Source organism: Canis lupus, chromosome X, assembly GCF_048164855.1.
Source record: "Canis lupus baileyi chromosome X, mCanLup2.hap1, whole genome shotgun sequence".
NCBI classification, from domain to species: Eukaryota; Metazoa; Chordata; class Mammalia; order Carnivora; family Canidae; genus Canis; species Canis lupus.
Window position 1 is genome coordinate 120,993,904 of NC_132876.1, and position 22,561 is coordinate 121,016,464.

A 22,561-nucleotide genomic window follows, 5' to 3' on the forward strand; every position below is an offset into this window, starting at 1 on the left:
AACAAAGATGCTCCGATTGCTCAAGAAATTCCAAGGATTTTGGGACTTCTGTGCCAGGAGCCAGTGACCGAGACCAAACATGTTTTTTTATGACATCACAGCCACGAAGAATCGTTGAGTGATAGAAGTACCACCATAGTGTCATCGATACACAGACATGGACTGGTTCAGATCTCATCACTGAATCCAGCTCAACCGCAGTTGGTGATGAGGGACGAGCCCACGGTCACCCGGCCTCTAGGCCATAGAGTGAAAGACAAGCCCCTTTCTTTCCAGGGCTGCCCGGACAGATCTGGGATGGAAGGAGTGTCCGCTTCCTGTGTCAGGCCATTGATACGCCCGCATGCTTGGCATCCTACAACAAGTTCCATAGAAATTCATTCTGTTTCCTAAGAACCTCGCTTCCTGAGCTGCTCTGCACCTTCACATTATGAAGCCCTCCTGCCAGGAGAGCCATTTTACTGTTTGGTGCAAGTTGCTGTTTGTTCACAAGGGACTAGAAGCGGCCACACTGGACAGACTGGATCGCAGAGTGCTCCAGAGTCTGCAGGCACCTCCCTTCGTTACGATCTGTAGGACCTGATAAGCGCTACGTAGGATAGTGGCCCTCGCGTGAGCTGCTTGTAAGGCGGAAGCAGTGAAAGGGAAAAAAGAGAGTATGATGCCTCCCGTGACAGCCGTCCTCCTTTTGCAAGGCACCATATCACTGGAACGTGGTATTTCCGTGTTTCAAAGCGTGTAGGGAAACAGTCGATGGGGAAAAGCACGTGCTCGCTCTCACGTACTCACTTTGCATGAGGCCATTTGCGAGGAAACCGTGCAAAGCGAAGGCACAGCTGCAAAGTGAACGCAGAGCTCCGGCGCTCCCATACTGTCTGCACATCCCTGTGTGTCTTCTCGCTGACAATGTTTGTTTTAGACTTGTCAAAGAAAAATGAGCAATTGCAGATCTGAACGGTAATTTAGCTCATAAAGTGTTCTAGACGTTACCCTTGCTGCTAATCCGTGTTTGTTTATGCGTGTATTTGTCTTGCAGAAATGAAACCTTTCTTGTCATATTTCTTAGGCAAATACAGTCCAGGCTTTTTGGGTTTCTCTTCGGGCGAGCCGCATGTGGTGATACCAGCGGAAGATTTTAACAGGCTCCTTGTGGTGGACACCCCCTTAATTTTGTACTTGGATTCTTTCTTCTACCTAATACATGAAGCACTTGCAAAGACGGCTGCTGAAATATGAGAAGCTTCTTAGAACATGTCCTGCTGCTTTCTCGTTGATGCAGTGCAGGCGCATAAGAGTAGCGCGCCTGCCAAGTTCAAGGGCATTTCATACGAGTATTAAGTCGCTGGAGAGATTCACAGTTGCCGTTGGGGATTTATTATGCGGTGGGTGTCATCCAGTTAATTAGGGACAGTAGTAGTAACAGAGAGGAGTAAAAAACAAGCAGTGTAACGGGAAGGAGAAATGATGGTGAAGCGTTAGTTACCATTTTGCCAGGAGATAATGCCTAACGGAGCTGGCGTGAAACAAGTTCTCACTGAAACCATTATGTCTAAGCTATGCATGTGTCATTCTTTTGTGCTAAAAATAAGCAGAAACGGTGCCATCTCCACAAGTTCCCGTAAGCCTCCTCAGCACTAACGAGGACTCATTGAGTGCCTGCCGCGTGCCAAGGAGGCAGTTGGCGTGTCCTCCCCCGGCTGTCGGACACCCCGTGGGGAGACCCCGTGGGCCGCGGTCCCCAGGGCTCCAGCTCCCACGGCACACGCGCTTCTGCAGGCTTGCAGGCGTGAGCGCCAAGGCTCCAGGCCCCGAGGCGGGTTGTGGGACAAGCTGGGAGTCACCCCCAGGCCCTCGGGCTGTGTGGTTCTCCACTCGAGTTCCCACTCCACAAAGACGCACGTCTCTGGTGCAGAATAAAAAGGGTGGCGTCGTGTATGTGTGATTTGTTGGTTGACGTTTATTACAACTAATCCTGAAATTGATTCCAAGAAGCATAGTAGTTACTACTTGGCCTATCTTAGTTTTCTTGTTAATGTTAAGAACGGAGTTTTAGGGTTTTAAAAAAAAAAATTCCTCTTTTATTTATTTATTTCTTAATGATCTTATTTATTTGTTCATGAGAGACACACACACACAGAGAGAGAGAGAGAGAATAAAGTAGAGACACAGGCAGAGGGAGAAGCAGGCTCCATTCAGGAAGCCCGACGCAGGAGTGGATCCCAGGACCCCAGGGTCACGCCCTGAGCCAAAGGCAGACATGCAACCACTGAGCCACCCGGGTGCTCTAATTCCTCTTTTATTTTATTTTGTTTTCAAGAATGTTCTGCACGTTAAGTGTTTATATACATAAAGAGAAAAAAAAATTAAGTGCATTTTAGTTGGTGAATTGTAATTGAATAATGTCTTCTTCCTGGAAAACTAAGACCATTCCCTCAATTACAGAAGTAATCACCTGAGCTGGCTTTTTGCTGTGGGCTGTTAATATGTTTTACGTGACCTCCTGACAAAGAAACGTGTTAATTTAAGAATCACTCTCAGTGCCTCTTTTTACCATACATTGTCTCTGTCCCCAGAGTCTACAGACAGGTGTGGCCTGTCAATATGCCCCTGTCATTTTTGGGTCCATGAAGAACCACCCAGAATAATGGGAATCAAGCATAGCTTGTGTCAAATTTAAAATTAAACTGATGGCCAGGTGAGCTGTGCTGGGCCCTGAGTGTTTGGCCAAGTGAGCTGTGCTGGGCCCTGAGTGTTTGGCCAGGTGAGCTGTGCTGGGCCCTGAGTGTTTTACGTGATTGGACGTTCCTTAGTTATTTAGCCTTCCACTGCCAATACCCCCAGCAGAGGCATGACCGTACTGGAGCACCTTCTGGGGGTGAGGAGAGTCACCATGCCATCGTAGTCTGCCATTGCCACCTCCAGGGGCGTCGGGGACCCAGCAGCCTCCACCATCGCTGGCCAGGCCTCACCACCACTTTCTCCTCCTGTCACTCACAACCACTAAGCAGAATACAATGGCTTCCGTATCATGTCATGTCTCCTGCCCCAGGATTTACCCAGCTCTCCCCTTATTTCATGAAAGAAAGAAAAAAAAAAAAATCTCAGGCATGTTAAATATTACCTATGTCAAATATTACCTACTACCCTTTTATTTCTTTTCTTTCACTGAACCTATGTTTGCTTGGTGTCACTAGTGAGTTTCCAGGGACGAGGTTGCTTGCTTTTCCAGGTTCCGCTGTCGGGGAGGAAATCATTTTCCTGTACTCTCTTAGGTTCCGTATCAGGTGTGTGTAAATTAAACTGACAAAAGGCATTGGTAACAGATAACACACGTTTTTACTCACTTATGGATTGGCAGTTCACAGGAAAAATGTGGTTCACGGAGGCAGTTGGAGTCTGGGCCATATATACCATTTGAGGAGGGCTTGGAGAAAGAGGGACACTTTGAGGAGAACAAATGACTCTTAGGAAAAATAAATGCGCTCTTAGGACAGGTGGCAGATGTGATAGCTTTATGGCAGTGTCATAATGTTTAGGCGATTTCGTATCCAGGTGCTGACCTGTGCCGACTTCTCTTCAGCAGTAAGAGTCAACTTTCCCTGGTTGTAAAACTCCCAGGGAGGGCGTTTGTGACAGTTGAATTCTTTAGGGAGCCTGTGCTTTTAGGAAGATAAGGAGAGCTCACAAAAACTCTCCTCCTGCGGCTCTTGATTCTAAACTGTCCCCAGTTCAACATAATCCTTGAGCCACTGTAGCATGTTCTGGACCTCCTTGACCCCCAAGGGCCCTTTTTTCCTTTTCCAACCATCCCTGTGTCACTTCCTCATTACGTCCACTGCTCAGCATCTCACTGGCCAGACCCTATGCCCTCCCTCTCTGCTCAGCTCCCACGACCTCCTCACTTTGAATTTTTTATTTATGATAGTCACACAGAGAGAGAGAGAGGCAGAGACACAGGCAGAGGGAGAAGCAGGCTCCATGCACCGGAAGCCCGACGTGGGATTCGATCCCGGGTCTCCAGGATCGCGCCCTGGGCCAAAGGCAGGCGCCAAACCACTGCACCACCCAGGGATCCCCGACCTCCTCACTTTGGAATGAGCTTGGCTCTGGTTCTCAAGTCTTCCCTTCATCCTGGGCCACCACCCCAGGGGCCAACAGGACTTCCACATCAGTCACTGTGATCCTTTCTGGCCACACTCTTGCTTTATCTCTCCTGCCTTCTTGTCCATCTACTCTCCAGCCCGTCAAGGCCTCCCCTGGGACCTGCCGCTTTCCTGCCAGGTTCTCCCTTCCCACCCACGTGGCTCTCCTGCCCTGCACATAAAGTCCAGGTGTCCCACCCAGTGACATCCTCAATGCTTAGACCCTGACACATGCCCACCCCCCCATCTTCCCAGACCTTCTGCAGCATGTCCCCCTGCTGGCAGTGCCCTTGAGTAAAGACAGTATAGGAGGGATGCCTGGGTAGCTCAGTGATTGAGTGTCTGCCTTTAGTTCGGGGTGTGATTCTGGAGTCCTGGGATCGAGTCCCATGTGGGGCTTCCCACAGCGAGGCTGCTTCTCCCTCTGCTTGTGCCTCTCATGCATAAATAAATTAAAAAAAAAAAAAAGACAGTATAGGATGGTCTTCACTTGGGGATGAATGAGGCAGCCATTCCTGTCATTAAGAAATGGGCTAGCAGCAATTCTTAGGTGGAGAATACTTACCTAACAATACCGTGTTTGCAGGAACCACGCACGTAATTACCTGGTGTTCCCTGTGGCTAATGGCATGTTGGGAGAGCTGTGATCTCCCTGGACAGCAAATACAACCTGCCTCCCACGCACACCTGTGCCCAGATCAACTGAACGGGCGTGCGTCTTCATTTCAAAATCAGGCGTAGTTAGTAACGGTTCTTGACGTTTGCCCGGCACCTTCAGATCAGCTGAATCGAATAAACCAACGTGATGGCGACACCGCTTTCCTCTGCAATTACAAAGACCGTTAACCCACCAGGAGCCCCGCACTCATCTATTTGTGCTGTTTTGGTTCAGTTTTGTGCAACGTGACTCCCGCTAACCCCATCGCTAAGCAATTAATTTTTTTTTTCTCGTTCTTGAGACTCATACACACAGACGCATACATCACACAAAATGTAAACTGCTGAAATGGTATGCCAAACGCGACTTTTGTTACCATGATTTGTGACATTACCGGAGGGGCTCCTTCATAATTTATTCTTATAATGTGGTTGTGCCAGCACAACTGCTAAGCAGTTTTCTCAGTTCGGTGTATGTTTGTGCATGAGCTTGTGCAGTCTTCACGTATCAGCCGTTTCGGAGAATGATAGTTCTCATTAGGCCATCATAACACCATGTAGAATATAACGTATCTGTATCAAGCCACCACGCTCCCAGGGAAAATTGGACACGATATCAGATATTGCAAAGGATGACTTGTATCTTAGGTTTCTAAAAAATTAACTAAACAGCCGTGCACTTCAGTCCTCCTTAGTAGACAGCAGCAGCATTGCTGCAATAGGCGAGCAGGGGGAGCCGGCTAACGGTAGTACGGGTTTCTCCGTAAGTCAGTGCCTTTGCCTTTTGGGGGTTTGTAAACACTGGTATGTGGTTGCGTCATTGCGCTCGGCTCCCACGAGGCCCCCACCACCTCGCAAAGCGGGAGCCCCTCAGCCTGGCCGCTCCATCCCTTGCTGGTTCCTCCCGCATTCCATCTCAGCCTGCTTCTCTGTGTCACAGAGGGAGCCTTTTGGGGGGAAATGCCTGCAAACGCTGCGTAGGGAGTGATAATGAGTAACGTGGTTAAGAATCCCGGGATTCGTCACAACCTGGGTTAAATAAATCCTGAGTCCACAGTCCCCAGCAATTTTCAAGAGTGGCCTTTAACAACTCCAGGGGTGATTTTTCTGGGTTTTTTGAAATGGCTTTCCAAACTAGGACATGTCCCCATCACTCTGCATGTATAAGCTGGGGTGCATGGGTCACCTCGAGTAGATGGAGACTGTCGCAGCTGTAGCCCCGAATCTCTGTGTCCTGGGAACTCAGTCCCAGGCCCTCAGGGACATCAGGCCACCTGCTTCAGCCCAGACTTAGCAATGGCTTTGTCCAAACTCTGCGTGAGAGGATCCCAATCTCTGAGGGGTGCTGGGGGCCTTGGACCCGTTACTCTTGAACACTTCCTAATTCTGAAAGTCCACAGCTCCATCAACAGGATCAGAATGCAAGCTCTTATTATTTGCTGACATGAAACATGGTCCCTCAGATGAATATGCAAGGAATTCAGATGTGCATTTTGCACAAATAAAGCAGATTGGCCATTGGGATGGGAATTCTTCACTCAGCCATCCACAAATCAGCATACATCCTTCCTTGATCCTTTGGGGAGGAATGGATGGTTTGTTTTATTAGCTAAAGACATCTGAGCACAACCAGAGGGTGTGTCTTTTTTTCCACCATGATTTATAGATTCTATAACTAGGTATATTTGGAAAGCCCTATGTGTGAATTCTGAGGCTTCACCTTGGACTAGTCCCTTGTATTCACTTTTCACTGCTGCCATAACCAATCACCATACATTCGTCACCTGAAACAACACCGGATTTTATCCCTGGGTTCCATAGGTAAGGATTCATGGTGTGGCATTGGTGGTTGCCCTTGCTCCAGGACTCAGGTGTGCAGTCAGAAGTCAGCCAGGCGAGGCTGGGCTCCTATCTGAAGGCTGGCAAGAACCCATTCTCCAGCTGGCCAGGTAGCAGATAAAAACCCAGTTCCTTGCCGAGTAGGCCTTCCCTGCTGGCTGTCCCTGGGCTCTGCCTTCAGCTCTTGCAGGCCTTGTCTGGTCCTGTATCTCAGAGCCTAGGACGTAGGTGCATCGAACCCTTCTTACTCTGGAAGTCTCTGCCTCTGCAGCACCTCTCCCCCACTCCAACCAGAGAAAGTTCACAGCTTTCCAGGGAACACCTGATTCCATCAGACCCACCCGTTCAGTCCAGGGCACCTGCCCTGTCTTCACGTCCATAACCTGAATTCCATCTCCAAAGCCCCTTTGCCATGTGAGGGACCCCAGCCCCAGGTTCTGCTCAGGAAGGCATGGACACCTTTGGGAGACATCCTTCCCACTACCATGCCTACGTTCAAGTTTCAGTTTTTCCCACTTGTAAAATGCAGATAAGACTATCAGAGTGTGTTGAAATTATGTTTGCTGCAGGAGTAAAGCTGCTGCCAGCCACCTAGCCCTGGGCTTTCTCCGTGGGCTCCTCCTCTGCTGGTTCTAGATTGTCATCTAGGGGTTCTGATTCCTGCTTCCTGCAGGATCCTGTTGCCGAGCCGCTGCTACTCGCCTCCAGGTCCTGAGGTGCTCCTGGCAGGAGAAAGCTGGTGCTGCACTCACAGGCCTGGGTCTAGCCCCTGCGACCACTCATCCAGTAGGGATGTCATGTGGCTGAGTGTGGGTTGGAGCTCCTGCCTACCGCTGTGTTACTACAGGGAGAAACTGCTGTGGAAGCTACAAAGATTGAACTCTGCAAGATAAACCCATGGGAGGTCAAAGGATTCTGCTATGTATTCCCTGGGTAGAGCAGGAAAGCCGAGGTAATATGCAGTGTCTGCTGGCCAGCCTCCCAGACGCAGAAGACCTGGAGTGTGGTTCTGTGATCATGCATATAACTCTGGACAGGATTTGGGACCGCTTAGAATCTTAGTAACAAATGCTCCCCACATGCCTTTTGCAAACCCCAAGAAGAGCCTTGGAAACTTGGGGCTTGTCCTTTATACTCCTGAGAGCTCCTCTCAGCCTGTATGGACACAGGACCCTTTGCCAGCTGTTCCCCGCCCGTCTGCAGGGGTCGGGCGCCCTCTCTACAGCATCCCCTGGCTCTACCCATCGGTGCACCCCTCCCACGACCCTCCTGCCAGGCTCCAGGGCATCATTGTCCTGCTCTAGTGCACCTTGTCCCAGCTAGTCTCGTGACAGGGTCTCTATCTGAACCGCTGCTTGTAGATGGGAAGGAGAGATGCCCCTCTGTATACCAAGATGGAGACAACGTTTGCACTCCTCGTCTCTAAAGGAAAGGGATGGTGGGCAGGACACCTCCCTGGTGACCTGACCATGTGTCCCTTTGCTTCATTTTGTCCTGGACACTCAGCAGAGCCCACACCTGAGTAGGTAGAGGAGGGAAGGGCAGGAGTCTCAGAGCTCCTTATCTTTTTACTCACTTCTATTTCTAATGAAATAAAAACAGAACCTCAGTGCTGAAGTGTAGACATTTAGAGTAAAACTTTACGTCACCTGCTTTTATTTATTGTGAGCCCCTTAAGTCAAGGGGATTGTGAAAGGAAAGATTCAGAATATCTAGGAAAATAAGACCAGTGAATTTTATTTTTATCCATGTGAGTTATGCCACAGTCAGGTGTATCTTGTGGGAAACTTCCCCCCGTACTATTCCTCAGAGCACTGCTTTTGGGCACATTCAATGCCTCCCTCTGAAAACCAGGCTTCTACACTTGCTTCGTAAGCAAAGTGGACACAGGAGATTTATGCACAAGCAGTACTTCTAGGATCATTGTCGTCCTCATTGTACATCACAAACGAACAGTCCCATCATTTAACACACAGAATCCGCTTTTGGCAAAAGATTTCCCTGGACCGATGCATCAGAGAACATTCTGGAAACCCTGCACATAATGACATGCTAGTGGACAGTTTAGAATTAAACATTCATATGAGCCTTGATAGACAAGGTGAGATGATCAGAGGCCTCACCTGAGAATCAGCACACCTTACCTTATGGAAATGCTGAGTTTGCAAGGGCGTGGTAGGAAAAGCAGCTCTCATCTAAGGCGTGAGTGGGCGCCTTAGATGTTTGACCGAAGGAGAATCAGGGGCATCTTTGTGAACACCACAACACAAGTGCGTTTGCTGAGCTCTCCTGGTCAATGAGGTAGGTTATTGGGTCACCAGTAGCAGGTGCCAGGACCCAGATGCCCAAACACACACCTCCTGTGTTGGCAGCTGTGTCATGGGCACTTCACACATGACAATGCTTCTGTCGGCTGGCTTGGAGATCAAGAGGTTAATCCCCTCTAGGTCCAGTGACTTGGGTTGGCTTTCCCTGTGTGTATATCACGTCCGTAGTACTAGCCAGCCTTTCCTGACAGGACACCTCAGAAGAGTCACGTCCACAGGTCAGCAAAGGCGCTGTCTTTGCCCTTGACCATTCCTTTTCCTTAAGCCTCTGCAGTCGCTCCTCAGGAGCACAGCCAGATGCACCTGTGCTTTTGCTGTTCTAGGGACGTGTGGAGCTGGGCTATGGAGGGAAACATTCCCCATGATCTGAGTTGTCTAAAAGCAGTTCTTCCACTGAGAAAGTGCTACTTGACAGTTAAATACATAATGCTCTATATGTTGTGATAGTCTGCTTGGGCTCCATAGCGAGACCATAGCCACCACAGACCAGGTGGCTTAAACAAGGACATTTATCCTCTCCTGGTTCTAGAGGAGGCTGGAAGTCCAACATCAGGGTGCTGGGAGGGTTGGTTTCTGCTCAAGACTTCCTAGATTCTTTGTTCTCACATGGCTTTTCCTCTGAGGATGGGAGTGGGGAGCAGAGCAACCGTGCTCTTCCTCTCTTATGAGGACACCCTCCATGGCCCATTTCACCTTAAAATTCCCCTAAAGACCCAGTCTCCAAACACAGTCACAGTTACTGTTCAATGTAAATTTGAGGGGAACTCAGTTCAGCCAGTATATCACATACGTAGGCATATTAATTATGTTGATGGATAACCTTCAGGAGACTAACGTCATAGTTTAGCTGGTAACACAAAGAACCAACAGGGGCCCCAGGTCACACCTGTATCAGGATCATGCAAAACCCTGAGGAAAGCCAGTGCAATTTTGCACATGTACTTGAATACGTAAAGTAGGACAAGGCAAAAAAGGATTCTCTTGACCGTCTAGAAACTACTAAGACTTATCTTATGAATCTTTAAAATCCCCGGTGCCTTTGAGAGCTTTGTTGGGCTTTTTAATGGCTCCTGACCAATTTGGTGGACGTGAAATCTATATTATTAAGATAACATTACACGAAGGTTTCTGAGCTATGTCAAAGTCCTTTGCTCAGTGGTTAGTTGGCACACATACATTTTAAAATGGATCCTGAGAGCCTCACCATATAGTTTTCATGAATAAAATGAGACAGTTTCTCAGGAGGCCTCCCCCATATGCCCACAGCCACCAAGTTGTTAAATCCTACATTCCTTGAAAGGCTTTTCTTAAAAGGAAAAGGAATCCATAGAGTGGTGCCGTTCATTCATGTATGTAGCTTGGAACTCTGGAGGATTTGGTTATGAATATGTTTATGTCAATGCAGGTTTTATTCTGTGATTTCCAGACCAAAATTAACTCAAAAGACAATAGCTCTGCAGTGTGCAAGGTACTTGTCATGGTACCAAAGTACTTGTCAGATGTGTCAAAGTCAGACACTCTTTCTTAGGGGACCACAGCACAGCTAGGATCTACACCTACAGGTAGGGAGATGGATGCCTAGGTTGGTAGGTAAGTAACTAGGTAGATAGATGATAGATATCAGATGGATGAATGGAGGGATGGATGCGTAGAAGGCTGATGGAGGGTGGGAGGGAGGGATAGATAGATGATGGCTACATGGATGGAGAGAAGGAGGGATAGATGGATGGATAGATAGAAGGGTAGATAGCAGATGGATGGATTGAAGGAGGAGGGATAGATGGGTAGATGAGGGAAGGAAGGAAAGATAGATGATGGATGAAAGAATGAATGGAAGGAGGGAGGGATGGGCAGATGGCTGAGGGAGGGAGGGATAGATGATGGCTATGTGGATGAGGAGAAGGAGGGATAGATAGATGGTTGGATATAGATGGATGGATAGATAGCGAATGGATGGATTGAAGGAGGAGGGATAGATGATGGATGGATGGAGGGAGGGAGGGAAGGAGAGATAGATAGGTTGATGGATGGATGAGTGGATGGAAGGAGGGGGATGGACATAGATGGCTAAGAGAGGAAGGGATGGAGGGAGGGAGGGGTAGATCATGAATGGGTGGATGAGGGAGGGATGGATAGATGATGGAGGGAGGGAGGGAGGAGAGTGGATAGATACATAGCTGATGGATGGATGATTAAATAGCTGATGGAAGGATGGATATATGGATAGATAATGGATGGATAGAGGGATGGAGGGATGGAGAGAGGATGGGTGAATAGATAGGTGGAGGGAGGGATAGATGATGGAAGGATGGACAGATGGATAGGTAGATAGCTGATGGATGGAAAGACAGGCATGAATACATGGTTGGGTGAAAAGATGGGTACATGGATGGACAAATAATATAAAGAAAAATGCTAATTAATAAAATACATGGCAAGCTCTCAGTTTTATCTTACTTAAAGGTTCATTATTTCAGTAAACACATCACAAAGTGTGTCCGTCTTCATCATCACAATACCGTGGTGTTGTATACACTCGTTCACGGTCTGACAAAGAACGTGGAGACAAAGAGAACCGAGGTCAGCCGTGAGCCCTGCTGCCTGAAAACCCATCCAAAATCAAGTCTGAGACCTTCAAGCTTTGATGTCTCATGATGTAAGAAGCGAACTCGGTGTTACAGAATTAACACAAAGAATAAAATCTACAAAAACTCGTACAAAGCTTGGACTTAAAAATGGTGGTTTAGTGGAACGCTGCTTTCAGGGATTCGAGTCAGATCGTCTCCGGCTTTATAGACGGTGAATCACAGCGGGCGCGCCCATGGGAGCACTTAGCGTGCGCACACAGACAATCCCGGATCGTCTTCTGAGGCTTTTGCAAGTGAACCCGAAGTGACTTCATATCAGACGTTGCTTCACCAACAAAGGGAGAAGCCCCGCTCCCCAGAGACGACGTAGTCACATTGGAGCAGTGTGCTGGTTCCAGAACCGCACGTAACTTCAAAGGGACGCTGGTAACCGTTGAAAAGACAGGGTTAGTCAGCAAGTGGAGTCTCAAGGCTGCCTGGACGCTTCAGTCCCCAGGGAGCATGGGTGCCGGGGTGAAGCCTGGCCTCCCTTGGGGCTCCCCCAGCCCTTCGTAGATCTGCTGAGCTGAGCGGGTGCAGACACGTGAGCAGAGGGCACACTGACTCCCTATGTGTGCGGGTCGAGCCTAAAGCATTAGCCAAAGTCAGAGCACAGGGGGGTGGATAGGACACCGCCGGGTGGCCGTCCCTCCCTCCCTCCAGCCCCTCCGCTGGCCCTGCTGCCCCCCGTCTGCTCTGTCCCTCCCGGATCTGAGCGCACCCGGGCTGCCTGCACACTCCCTGCTCACCCCTGTCTCTCTGCGGTTGTGGCTGGACACGTGGCCATGCAGCCCTGCAGGCTCCTCATGTCTGCTTGAGGCTCCCGTGGTGGCCTCACCCTTGGCCTGTCACTAGAGCCAGCTGCCTTCCACCAAAACAGCGGCCCCACGCCCGCCCACCACGTCACCAACTTGGGATTGATCTTTGCCTTCTTGTCCCGCATCGTCTGTCAGACTGTTGTGTGGCCAACCGTTCCCTGAACCCCACGCATTTCTGTGCATCCCCTGCTGCTGCCACACGAAGATTCTGTGACGTCCAGCAGAATGGAACGTCAGAGGTATATGGTTGTTATGGTTGGAAGGTGGGGGGGCAGGGACCTCCTGCGGCCCCGCGTGGATCCGAGGAGCAGGCTGCGAGATGATTCCCACCGACGCCACCCAATGGGCCGCGGCCCTGCCTGCACATCTTCACGGGCTGCCCAGCACCTCCGGGCGGGAGCCCCTGAAATGCTTCACCTCCCCGATACCTGCAAATGTCATTCTTTCTAAATTAAACCCTTCGGGCTACCGTGTAATTAAGCTCGTCTCCTCTTCTGGAGATGGAATTTTAGATTTATTTTAGCCTCCGGCTTGTAAAGTGGAAAGAACATTACCTAGCGGAGACCCGGGCTCTGGTCTAAAGTCTGTCACCTGCGTGCCCGTGTGATCTTCAGCTCATTTCCAAACTTCCCGTGGCTCAGAGCCCTTCCCCGTGACAAAGACGGGCCTCGGTCACCCGTTGTCCTCCAGCTCGGACACGCTGTGGCCTCTTTGTTGCTCTAAGTCCTGGGCCAGGACACCTCCAGCATCTCCCCTAAGGTAGCAGGTTCTCCCCAGGTGCTCACTGTTGGCTCTGGCACCCTGAGCATGTGCGTGGACTCTGGCCCTGCGTCCTGATGGCCAAGTGCCGTCCTGGCCCTGTGTGTACAGCTGGGAGAAGCATACTCTTCCTGCCCAGAAGCTTCCTCAAAGGCGCAGAAGCGCGTCCTCAAGTCCCCTCTGCCTGTGCTCTCCTCCAGAAAACCACTGCATTGATTCTAGTGCGCTAAACACGCTTGTCCACACACGTCCATGTGGGGACCTCATGGCAAGGGCCGGGACGTGGGGGTCAAGGAGGGACAAGCTGTCTGCTGCCCTAACCCTCCTTCCGGCAAAGGGCAAAGTCAAGCATGTAATTCACATTTTACAAGTGGGTGTGAATGAGTTTGGGGCCCAGGGTAATGAGTCAGTGCCGGGTGCGGAGGGTGAGGTCCGAGCTACAGGAGCACAGAAGGACGTAAATGAGGATGGACGCCAAGCCCAGCGGGCTGAAGCTCTCCTTCTGTGAGCCAGGCGTAACAGGTAGGAATCACGCAGAGACATTCGCGTATTTCGGTGAACCGCACTCCCCCTGCCCGCGTGCATGCACGATCTGAGCGGTGTTATTCTAGCTTAGAGCTGTCGATGGATTTACGACCCGTGAGCGCAGTGATTACAGGTAGCATGGTTGTGGGTAACTCTCAGAGATTCATGTTTGGGTTTCGGCAGGTAGGTAAGCTACGCTCTGACTGTTGGTAAAACATCTGGGTGTTGGGGCAGTGGGCACTCTCTCCCATGTGTGGTCCTCGGAAACACGTTAGACCTTAGGAGCCAACACGCAGGCAGGCAGGCATAAGAAACTTTCGACGCTATTGATCAGTGCTTCGGAATGCAGGCATTGTGCTCTGCAGTTGTGCGTCTCAGAGGAGGCCGGGGAGCGTGTAGGCTTCCAGGTGGGTGGCATCATGAGGAGCCATGTCCTGGATGCGTGGACCTAGCCCCAGGGTGGTTCCCGGCAGTGCACATGTTCGCTGTCCTGCTCTGGCTACTCTGACTACTCTGCAGGGAAAACAGCCTGTGCACACTTCATGCCCACTTGCCGAGGAGGGTTCCTGCCCCCGCCTTGTCCCACTCGGCCTCCATGCGGCCGGCCGCTGAGCCTCCAAGCCCCTGAAGGCCTGGTTCAGCACCTGCACATTTCTCGAGTGGAATCTGGGGAGGCGATGGGTGATGTGGGGTGCAGGCTCCTGAGAAGCGTGTTTGGAGGGCCTCCCCGTGAGGCAGCCACAAGAAGAGAGGGGGAACAGAGGCATTTCGGCGCACAGCCAGGGTGCCGCCCCTGGCCTGTGGCCACAGTGACCCGCAGCCGCGTCTCCGTCGTGGACCACAGCGGCCCACCACCTTCACGGCCGGAGGCGGCGTCTATGGCTCAGCTGAAGAACAGCACACACCAGCCCGTGTCCCCGGCTGTCTGCTGTGTCATGTGACACACCGGTCTCGAATACTTGTGCTCAACGACACGTTTCACACGGCCCTTCGTGGCCTGGCCGGTTCTCTCAGCTCCCGGCCGCTGCTGAGACCGCGTCGCCCCACCGACGGCTGGCTCGCTGCTCTGTATGCCTTCCAGGGCTTTGCACGTTCTCGTGGGCATCACACACGCGACAGGTCAGCCCTCCGTGCCCTGTTGGGGCGATTGCTTCTGAACTGAGCGGGGACAAGGTATGAATGGAAAACACAGAAACCAGGACGCTGTGTGCACCTTACGAAGCCGTCCGAGTCTGAGAAGGAGGCTCGCCAGGTACTCAGCGCCGTCACCATCAACGCCTGTGCGGCTTTTCCGCCTCACGTACCCCGTGCCGGCATTTCCTGGAACGCAGCTCTCAGGTGCGGATGCTCTCTGCGCTGTTCACGGCCCTCTCTTTGGCAAGTGACACGGTTTCTGAGGCACCAGGTCTTTCCCGCCACGTCCCTCGGAAGGAGCCTCACGATGCAGACTAAAACCTGCTCTCACGACGTTGCCGAGCACAGTTACCCTGAGGGATCAACACAGTCTCCTCCTCTGTTCCGACTGACATTTCACAGGTGGACTGCACGGAGCTTCCAAATCCTCGGAGGACACAGGGCGTCATTCAGACACACAATGCCACAGGACCTTTAAGTGCCCATCCATGGTCCAGATAAAGCGATCGGGGACATTTAGAATGCAATCAGGTCGTAACTGTGAAGAGGCAGAGACGGAAATGTCACTAACGGGAAGTCTCAGAGGCAGAGCTAAAGGACAAAACTGCCCGTTCTCAGCAGACCCAGCCCCACTCCGACGGAAGCCATTGACTCACGGCGGAAGCAGGGGGTTGGAAAGAAGCCAGGGGCCTTTGCAAGTTCTTAGAGGGACTCGGTGTTCTCTCTCTCCAGATCTGTCTGGTGTTTCGTGCTCGAAGGCCCGTGTCCAGGGCCGGCCAGCTCTCTCTGTGCAGGTGCTGACACTGCAGTGTTATGATGCCTGGGGCCTCACGGAGTCTGCTCGTGAGTGTGCGTGTGTGTATCTCTGTGCAGGTTTCTCTATGTGTCTGAGTGTCCCTCAGTATGTGCAGGTGTCTATGTGCATGTGAGTGTGAATTTGCACGTGTCTGAGTTTCTGTGTGTATGAATGTGCACACGTGTATCCGAGTACCGGTTCATGTGTGTGTACATGAATGCGTCTGTGCACATGTGTGGGAGGGCAAATTTCTGTGTGTGTGAGTGTAGGAGTCTGTGTATGTATCTGTATGAGTGTGCACACGTGTCTGTACATGAAGATGTGTCTGCATGTGTCTGAGTGTGAGCTGTGAGTGTAGGAGTCTGTGCGTGTGTATACATGAATGTGCACACGAGTGTGTGCACATGAATGTGTCTGCGCATTTGTCTGAGGGCTAGTTTCTGTGTGTGTAACTGTAGGAGTCTGTCCATGTGTGTCTGAGTGTGCACGTCTGTTGGAGTGCCAGTTCATGTGTGTGCACATGAATGTGTGTCTGTGGTGTGCATGTCTGAGTGTGAGTTTCTGTGTGTAGGAGCATGTGTGTATAAATGTGCACACGTGTCTGAGTGCCAGTTCATGGGTGTGTTTGTACATGAACGTGTGTCTGTGCATATGTGTCTGAGGGCAAGTTTCTGTGTCTGTGAGTGTACGAGTCTGTGCATGTGTGTCTTTGAATGTGCACAGATGTGTCCAAGTGCCAGGTCATGTGTGTGCACATGAATGTGTGAGCACGTGTCTGTAAGTTTCTGTGTGTGTGAGTGAAGGAGACTGTGTGTATGTGTGTATGAGTGTGCACATGTCCGGGTGCTAGTTCATGTTTGTGTACATGAATACATGTCTGTGCACATGTGTCTTGAGTGTGAGTTTCTGGGTGTGTGAGTGAAGGAGTCTCCATGTGTGTATGAGCATGTACATGTGTCCGAGTGCCGGTTCATGTTTGGGTACATGAATACATGTGTCCGAGGGCAAGTTTCTATATGTGTGACTGTTAGAGTCTGTGCATGTGTGTTATGAATGTGCACACGTGTGTGTACACTAATGTGTGTGTGCACATGTGTGTGTCTGAGTGAAGGAGCCTGTGTGTATGAGTGTGCACATGTGTCTGAGTGCCAGTTCGTGTTTGTGTACATGAATACGTGTGTCTGAGGGCAAGTTTCTCTGTGTGTGACTGTAGGAGTCTGTGTGTATGAGTGTGTACACGTGTGTCTGTACATGAAGGTGTGTCTGCACATGTGTCTGAGTACAAGCTTCTGACTGTAGGAGTCTGCATGTGTATGAACATGCACATGTGTGTGTACATGAACTGTGTCTGCGCACATGTCTGAGAGCTAGTGTGTGTAACTGTAGGAGTCTGTTCATGTGTGTGTATGAGTGTGCACACGTGTGTCGGAGTGCCAGTTCATGTGTGTACATGAATGTGTGTATGCACACATGTGTCTGAGTGCAATTTCTGCCTGTGTGAATGAAGGAGACTGCGTGTATGTGTGAACATGCACATGTGTGTCAGAGTGCCAGTTCATGTGTGTGCACATGTGTCTGAGTGCAAGTTTCTATGTGTGTGAGTGAAGGAGCCTGTGCATGTATGTATGAGTGTGCACGTGTCCGAATGTCAGTTCATGTGTGTGTATGTGAATGTATCTGTGCACGTGTCTGAGTGTGAGTTTCTGTGTGTGTGTGAAGGAGCCTATGCGTGTGTATGAGCCTATGCACGTGTGCACATGTGTGTACATGATTATGTGCACACGGGTGCAAGTTTCTACGTGAGTGAAGGAGCCTGTGCTTGTGTATGAGTGTGTACATGTGTCCAAGTGCCAGTTTATGCGTGTGTACATGAACGTGTCAGTGCGTGTGTCTGAGTGTGAGTTTCTGTGCGTGTGAATGCAGGAGTCTGTGCATGTGTGCCTGTGAGTGTGTGTGCCTGTGTATGCATTTTCCACTGACCTAAAGGCAGGGGAGGACACAGAACTTCTAGTGTCCCACTGCGCCCACACCGGCGTCCATGAGCCTCGCTGCTCACCAGCACAGTGAGCTGCCACTGCCCGCAGGGCAAAATTCTCGAGATAAAAGGAGGGGGACAAGGGGCTGGGAGGGTGGAAAGCTGTGACCTTGGCACGTCCTGGCAGTTGGGGGTCACCTAAGGACAACGGCGGGAACAGTGGGAGAGATCGCACAGCCGTGACCGGGGCCCCTTTATACACGTCTGGCCCCCACGGAGCCGAATCTTCACCGAGAAGTAAGGATGCTGTTGCCAGGACCCCAGGGCACTTTGTAGGCACGTGTCTTCCCCGGATGGACACTGACGGAGGATGGAGGATGATCTCCCCTTGAGTGGGCTTAGGATCTCTTGTTTTATGGCATTGTTCGCGGGATGGCACGGGGGGTGGGGGGAAGCCGCCTCGAAAACACAGTGCACAGAGACCCTGTTTTACATGTGGGTGCAAAGGGCCGGCGGTCGTCCCGAAGATAAGGTGGAGTGACACAGCCGAAGGGGCTAGCGCTCGGGGCCCCTGGGCTTGCTCGCAGAGATTTTCACGGCAGGCCTTGGTCCTCACACACAGGCTCGGGGTTTCACTCACATGCTTTAACCGCTCGCTTTCCAAAGTGCAGTACCCAAAGCATGATCAGCTCTGCACTGATGTCACACTTAAAACGCATGTTTTCGGGCTCCCAGGTAGCTCAGTGGGTTTAACATCTGCCTTCTGCTCAGGTCATGATCCCAGGGTCCTGCGATCGAGCCCTGCATCCCCCCTGAGTGGGGATCTTGCTTCCCCCCCTCCCTCTGCCCTTCCCCTTGCTTGTGCTCTCTGGTGTGCTCTCTCTCTGTCAAATAAAGAAATAAAATATTTTCTAAAAAATTAAATAAAATGCATGTTTCTCCCCCCCACCCTAGTTTACTCTTGTGCTCTGAATGTTCAGTGATTGCACAGATCTGTAGGATTCCAGTAAAACAAACTTTTAAACCCAACGTCCCTACTTGCCACCCACCACCACATGTCGCTAGCACCTCGGCAGCAGTGATGGAACCCTGTCCCCTGTAAAGTCACGGGTGCGGAAAGCCCGCGGGACCATATGTAAGGACTGGAGTGCCGGCCTCCCTGCGGTTCACAACCTGGAAAGCCTCCCCTTCAACTCTGTGTCCCGTGCACAATGACAAAACTGATGGGCGTGTCAATACTAGAAATCATGAGAACCCGGTCTAGATGCCTGGTTACGCGAAAGGCCGTCTCAACCTTGTCTTTCTTCCTCATCCTACAGTGCCTCGTCTTTGAAGACGCTCCCAACGGCGTGGAGGCAGCCCTTGCAGCTGGCATGCAGGTGGTCATGGTTCCAGATGGGAACTTGCAGCGACACCTGACGTCCAAGGCCACCGTGGTGCTGGATTCCCTGCAGGACTTCCAGCCCGAGCTGTTCGGTTTGCCACCCTATGTGTGAGCAGCCCGCTGTGCCTCCCTGGGCGTCACGGTCACGGCACCTGCTCGAGTAACCCATGGCACCCGGGACATCACCGTGTGAGGGGTCCTTCAGCCTGCGAGGCCAGCCTTCTGTCCCATGCGGGCTTGGCCTACCGTGACTAGTGCTGACATACCACAGCGTCCCAGCTGAGAGAAGGCAAAACAGAGGCAGCCACCAAGCCCTCATTTGCACAATCATACATCCTACGTGAATGATCATACGGTGTCATTGCACCTGAATAATCCATGTAGGCGTCATAAGCGGCAAATACACACACGTACACATGCTTGTGTGTGAGTGCTCGGGCATGTATGTGTGTATGCGTGTGTGCATCTTTACATGTTTATACATATGCATGCATGTAAAATACTTCCTTTTCAAAGGCGGAATGAAATTATATTTGCATTCATTTCCTTTTTACTTTCTCTAAACCATGGCTTGAAAATGTAAAATATGCGTACATATACGTATATGCTTACATATATGTGTATATGTGTGTATGTACATATATGTTATATTTATCTTTTTCCTGTATGACTCTACTGTCTTAACTGTTGTCTTAATGTGCCGTAGCGGCTGGTACAACGGAGATCGCAGCTGTGTTTTGTTTGTAGTCTGAGTGGAAAAGCCAGGTCATGGATGAGTCCTGAGAAACCGTCCTCCCTGTTAGCAAAATTGACCGTCTTTCTGGCCCACACAGCCTCTCGGCACACCTCCGCCCAGAGGCCCACTCTGAACCGTACCGTCAGTAGTTTGTTCTCAGTGTGAACATAACTGTGGTCTGTACCTCACATCATCAGGCACATGTCTACACTTGAGGATGTGCTTTCTACCTCAAAAAAACCATCCTCTTTTCTAAAAACCGGTAGTTTTCTAACACAGCCTTTGTGCAAATATAATCTGAATTCGGAATACATACCTAGTGTGACCAAGAGCCTTATTAGCACATTTCTGGGATCATTTACCAGATGTTAACACTTTGATGATGGACCTTTTTTTTTAACTTCTTTTACTTTTTACTAGATTTACTCACCCTTTTGCGGTGGGAACATTGAGAAAGGCATTGGAATATGGGAAAAACAATCCTGGCGCACCATGCCTGCTGGTGTGTCATTGCTTGTCACGGAGCTAACTTCCATGTGGTGGAAAAGTCATGGTAATGAATGCGAATGTGCCCATCCTTGGTCATCTGTTGATGCTTGCCTCCGGCTGTTGACCAGTTTTATATCCGTTCAGCAAATTCATTTCCGCATTAGTCCTCGCCAGTGTGTATGGGTCTATTCTGTGAACTCTCCGTCAAACTGGTTGTAACATCTTACTGGATCCCTCACCAGTTAATTGAGTTGAATAAAATCCTTGACATCAGTTCTCATTATGTATGAGAGTTTGATTTTACTTTTTTAAAAAAATTATGCTTGAACAAATGTAAAACAAAAATGTGACTCGACTTTTTTTTCTTTGGAAGCCAAGCAGCACTCACATTGTAAAATGGCATTTATGCATTAGTGCCCTTGTGTGTGGCAAACATAAGATCTCCCTGAGATGATCCCTTATTGGATTTGATATCTCCTTTTAATAAAACATGTATGTTTTCTCATCTTCCAGCCATTTTGTACAAGAAACACAAAGCGCGCTCATGCGTCTCCCAAACATGTAGCTGTAGATCAGTGTACACTTTGCTCTACGGTAAATTTGAGCTCAAGTACATTGTTGTTACAACCAAGGCAAAACTCTTATTTTGTTGTACAAAGGAAAATAGTGATGGTTGGCCAAGCCGCACATGTTCTTTCTTGTTCTACCTCAGCCTGATTGACCCAGTGCCTCTTAATGATGACATCCCACTAACAACCCATCGATTTCACAGAGGAATAATAGTAATGCCAATTTAGACCCGGATGACTCCTGCCGAGAAACTTTAAAGAGACATTGTGGTTTCTTAATGCGTTTAAAGACATGCAGAGATTAGTGGCTGTTATGTGATGTTGCCCTAGTGGGCGGCTAGCATTTACCCATCCCCTGCACCTCCTTTGGAAGCATTTGGTACTGATGACAGCCCCTGAGAGGCGATAAAATCAGTCTCTTCTTAATTCCTCTTCAATGAGACATGCACAGCACTTTTAGGAACATACTAATGACTATGTATTAGGGTTCTTCCTTCCACCCAATACTCCCTCAGTTGGAGTTCAGCGAGCCGTAGAAGAGAAAAGGGCGTCTGGAAGACACTTGCTTTACCCGGAGAGACTTGCCTTATCAAGACACATGGATCATTTCTGCTCTGCAGCACTGCTCAGTGCTTAGCCATTGAGGTTCCTGTTTCTTTGAATATAATAGTTGGACGCTAGATTTGCCGTGCTTCGAATGGTGTTACCTATTCTTAAAAACACATTTGCACATGATAACCAAGTTTTATAATAAAAAAAAAAATGCATACTAACTCCTCTGCCTCACATTGTGTACGCTCTCCTGTTCCACAGGACAAAGTTCAAACCTTGGCCTCGTGGAGGCTTTCTGACCTAAGTCTGTCCCCAGCACAGCAAAGGATTTCAAATTAGGCAGAGTTCGATTTTCTATGCATCTTTTGACCCAAGTGGATTTTGAAGGACCAAATAGTTAGCTTTCTCTTTCTGGTTCTCCACGGAATGACAGGTGCCTGACACAAAGTGTTTTTGGACACTGTCAGACTATCCCATTAGTATTAAGGCATTGCATGAAAGCATTGCTTTCTGTAGACTAAAACCCATGATTGCCAAATTCTATGTGCGTTGCTCCAACATCGCATATGAAATGAGTATTTACATGAAATGATTTGCAGTTTTTACCGTAATGTTAATAATAAATTTCTCTAGGACATAAAAATCATAAAGAACTATTCAAATATCCTAATGTTTTCTAGTTTCTTTTTCTTTTTTTTTATTATTTTATTATTATTTTTTTATTTTTTGTTTTCTAGTTTCTTAACAAGCATGAGGTCTCGGAAACATGCCGTCAAATACATCGACTTATGAAAATCCTTGACAAAGGGATGGGGAATTCATATATAATGCAAAGTCACTTAAAATGGCATATTTTCAAAATCCACTATAGGAAAGAGTGGGTATGCATTTGATACTCAACGTCGTATTAAATTATGGATAGACATTTAACTAAACAGTAGTTATTTTTCTGTAAGTCACATCAATTCTATACTTGGTGGTAAAAAAGACATTCCATATAAAAGTCAGAAACAAAGAAACCAAGTTATGAGTAAACTTTTCATTGTCCTAGAAATCATAGTCAACAAATAACGGCATTGAGTGTTTACATAGATGGGTTTGATGAGGACAAATTATCTCAGTAATTTGTCTAATCATCGTTTCTCTCACCACTTTTTAAAGCCGTCTTCACTGGGTATTGAATTGTGGTTTGAGATTAATTACCTCTTACCCTTTAAAGATATAGTTTCTAT

The 22,561-nt window shown here is 49.4% G+C and overlaps 1 protein-coding gene across 2 annotated transcripts in view; it reads left to right on the forward strand.

Annotated features, from left to right (window-relative positions):
- LOC140627986 (pseudouridine-5'-phosphatase) overlaps positions 1–22,561 on the forward strand; it is a 134,196-nt gene that overhangs the window by 60,905 nt on the left and 50,730 nt on the right. The window contains exon 4 of one of the 2 annotated variants that reach the window (XM_072816683.1): positions 18,919–20,481. The exons of the other annotated variant lie outside the window; for it this stretch is intronic. Coding sequence (XP_072672784.1) covers positions 18,919–19,095 — 177 coding nt within the window. The 3' untranslated portion in view covers positions 19,096–20,481. Of the gene's footprint in view, positions 1–18,918; positions 20,482–22,561 lie in introns of those variants that run through there. 2 annotated transcript variants of the gene reach the window in all.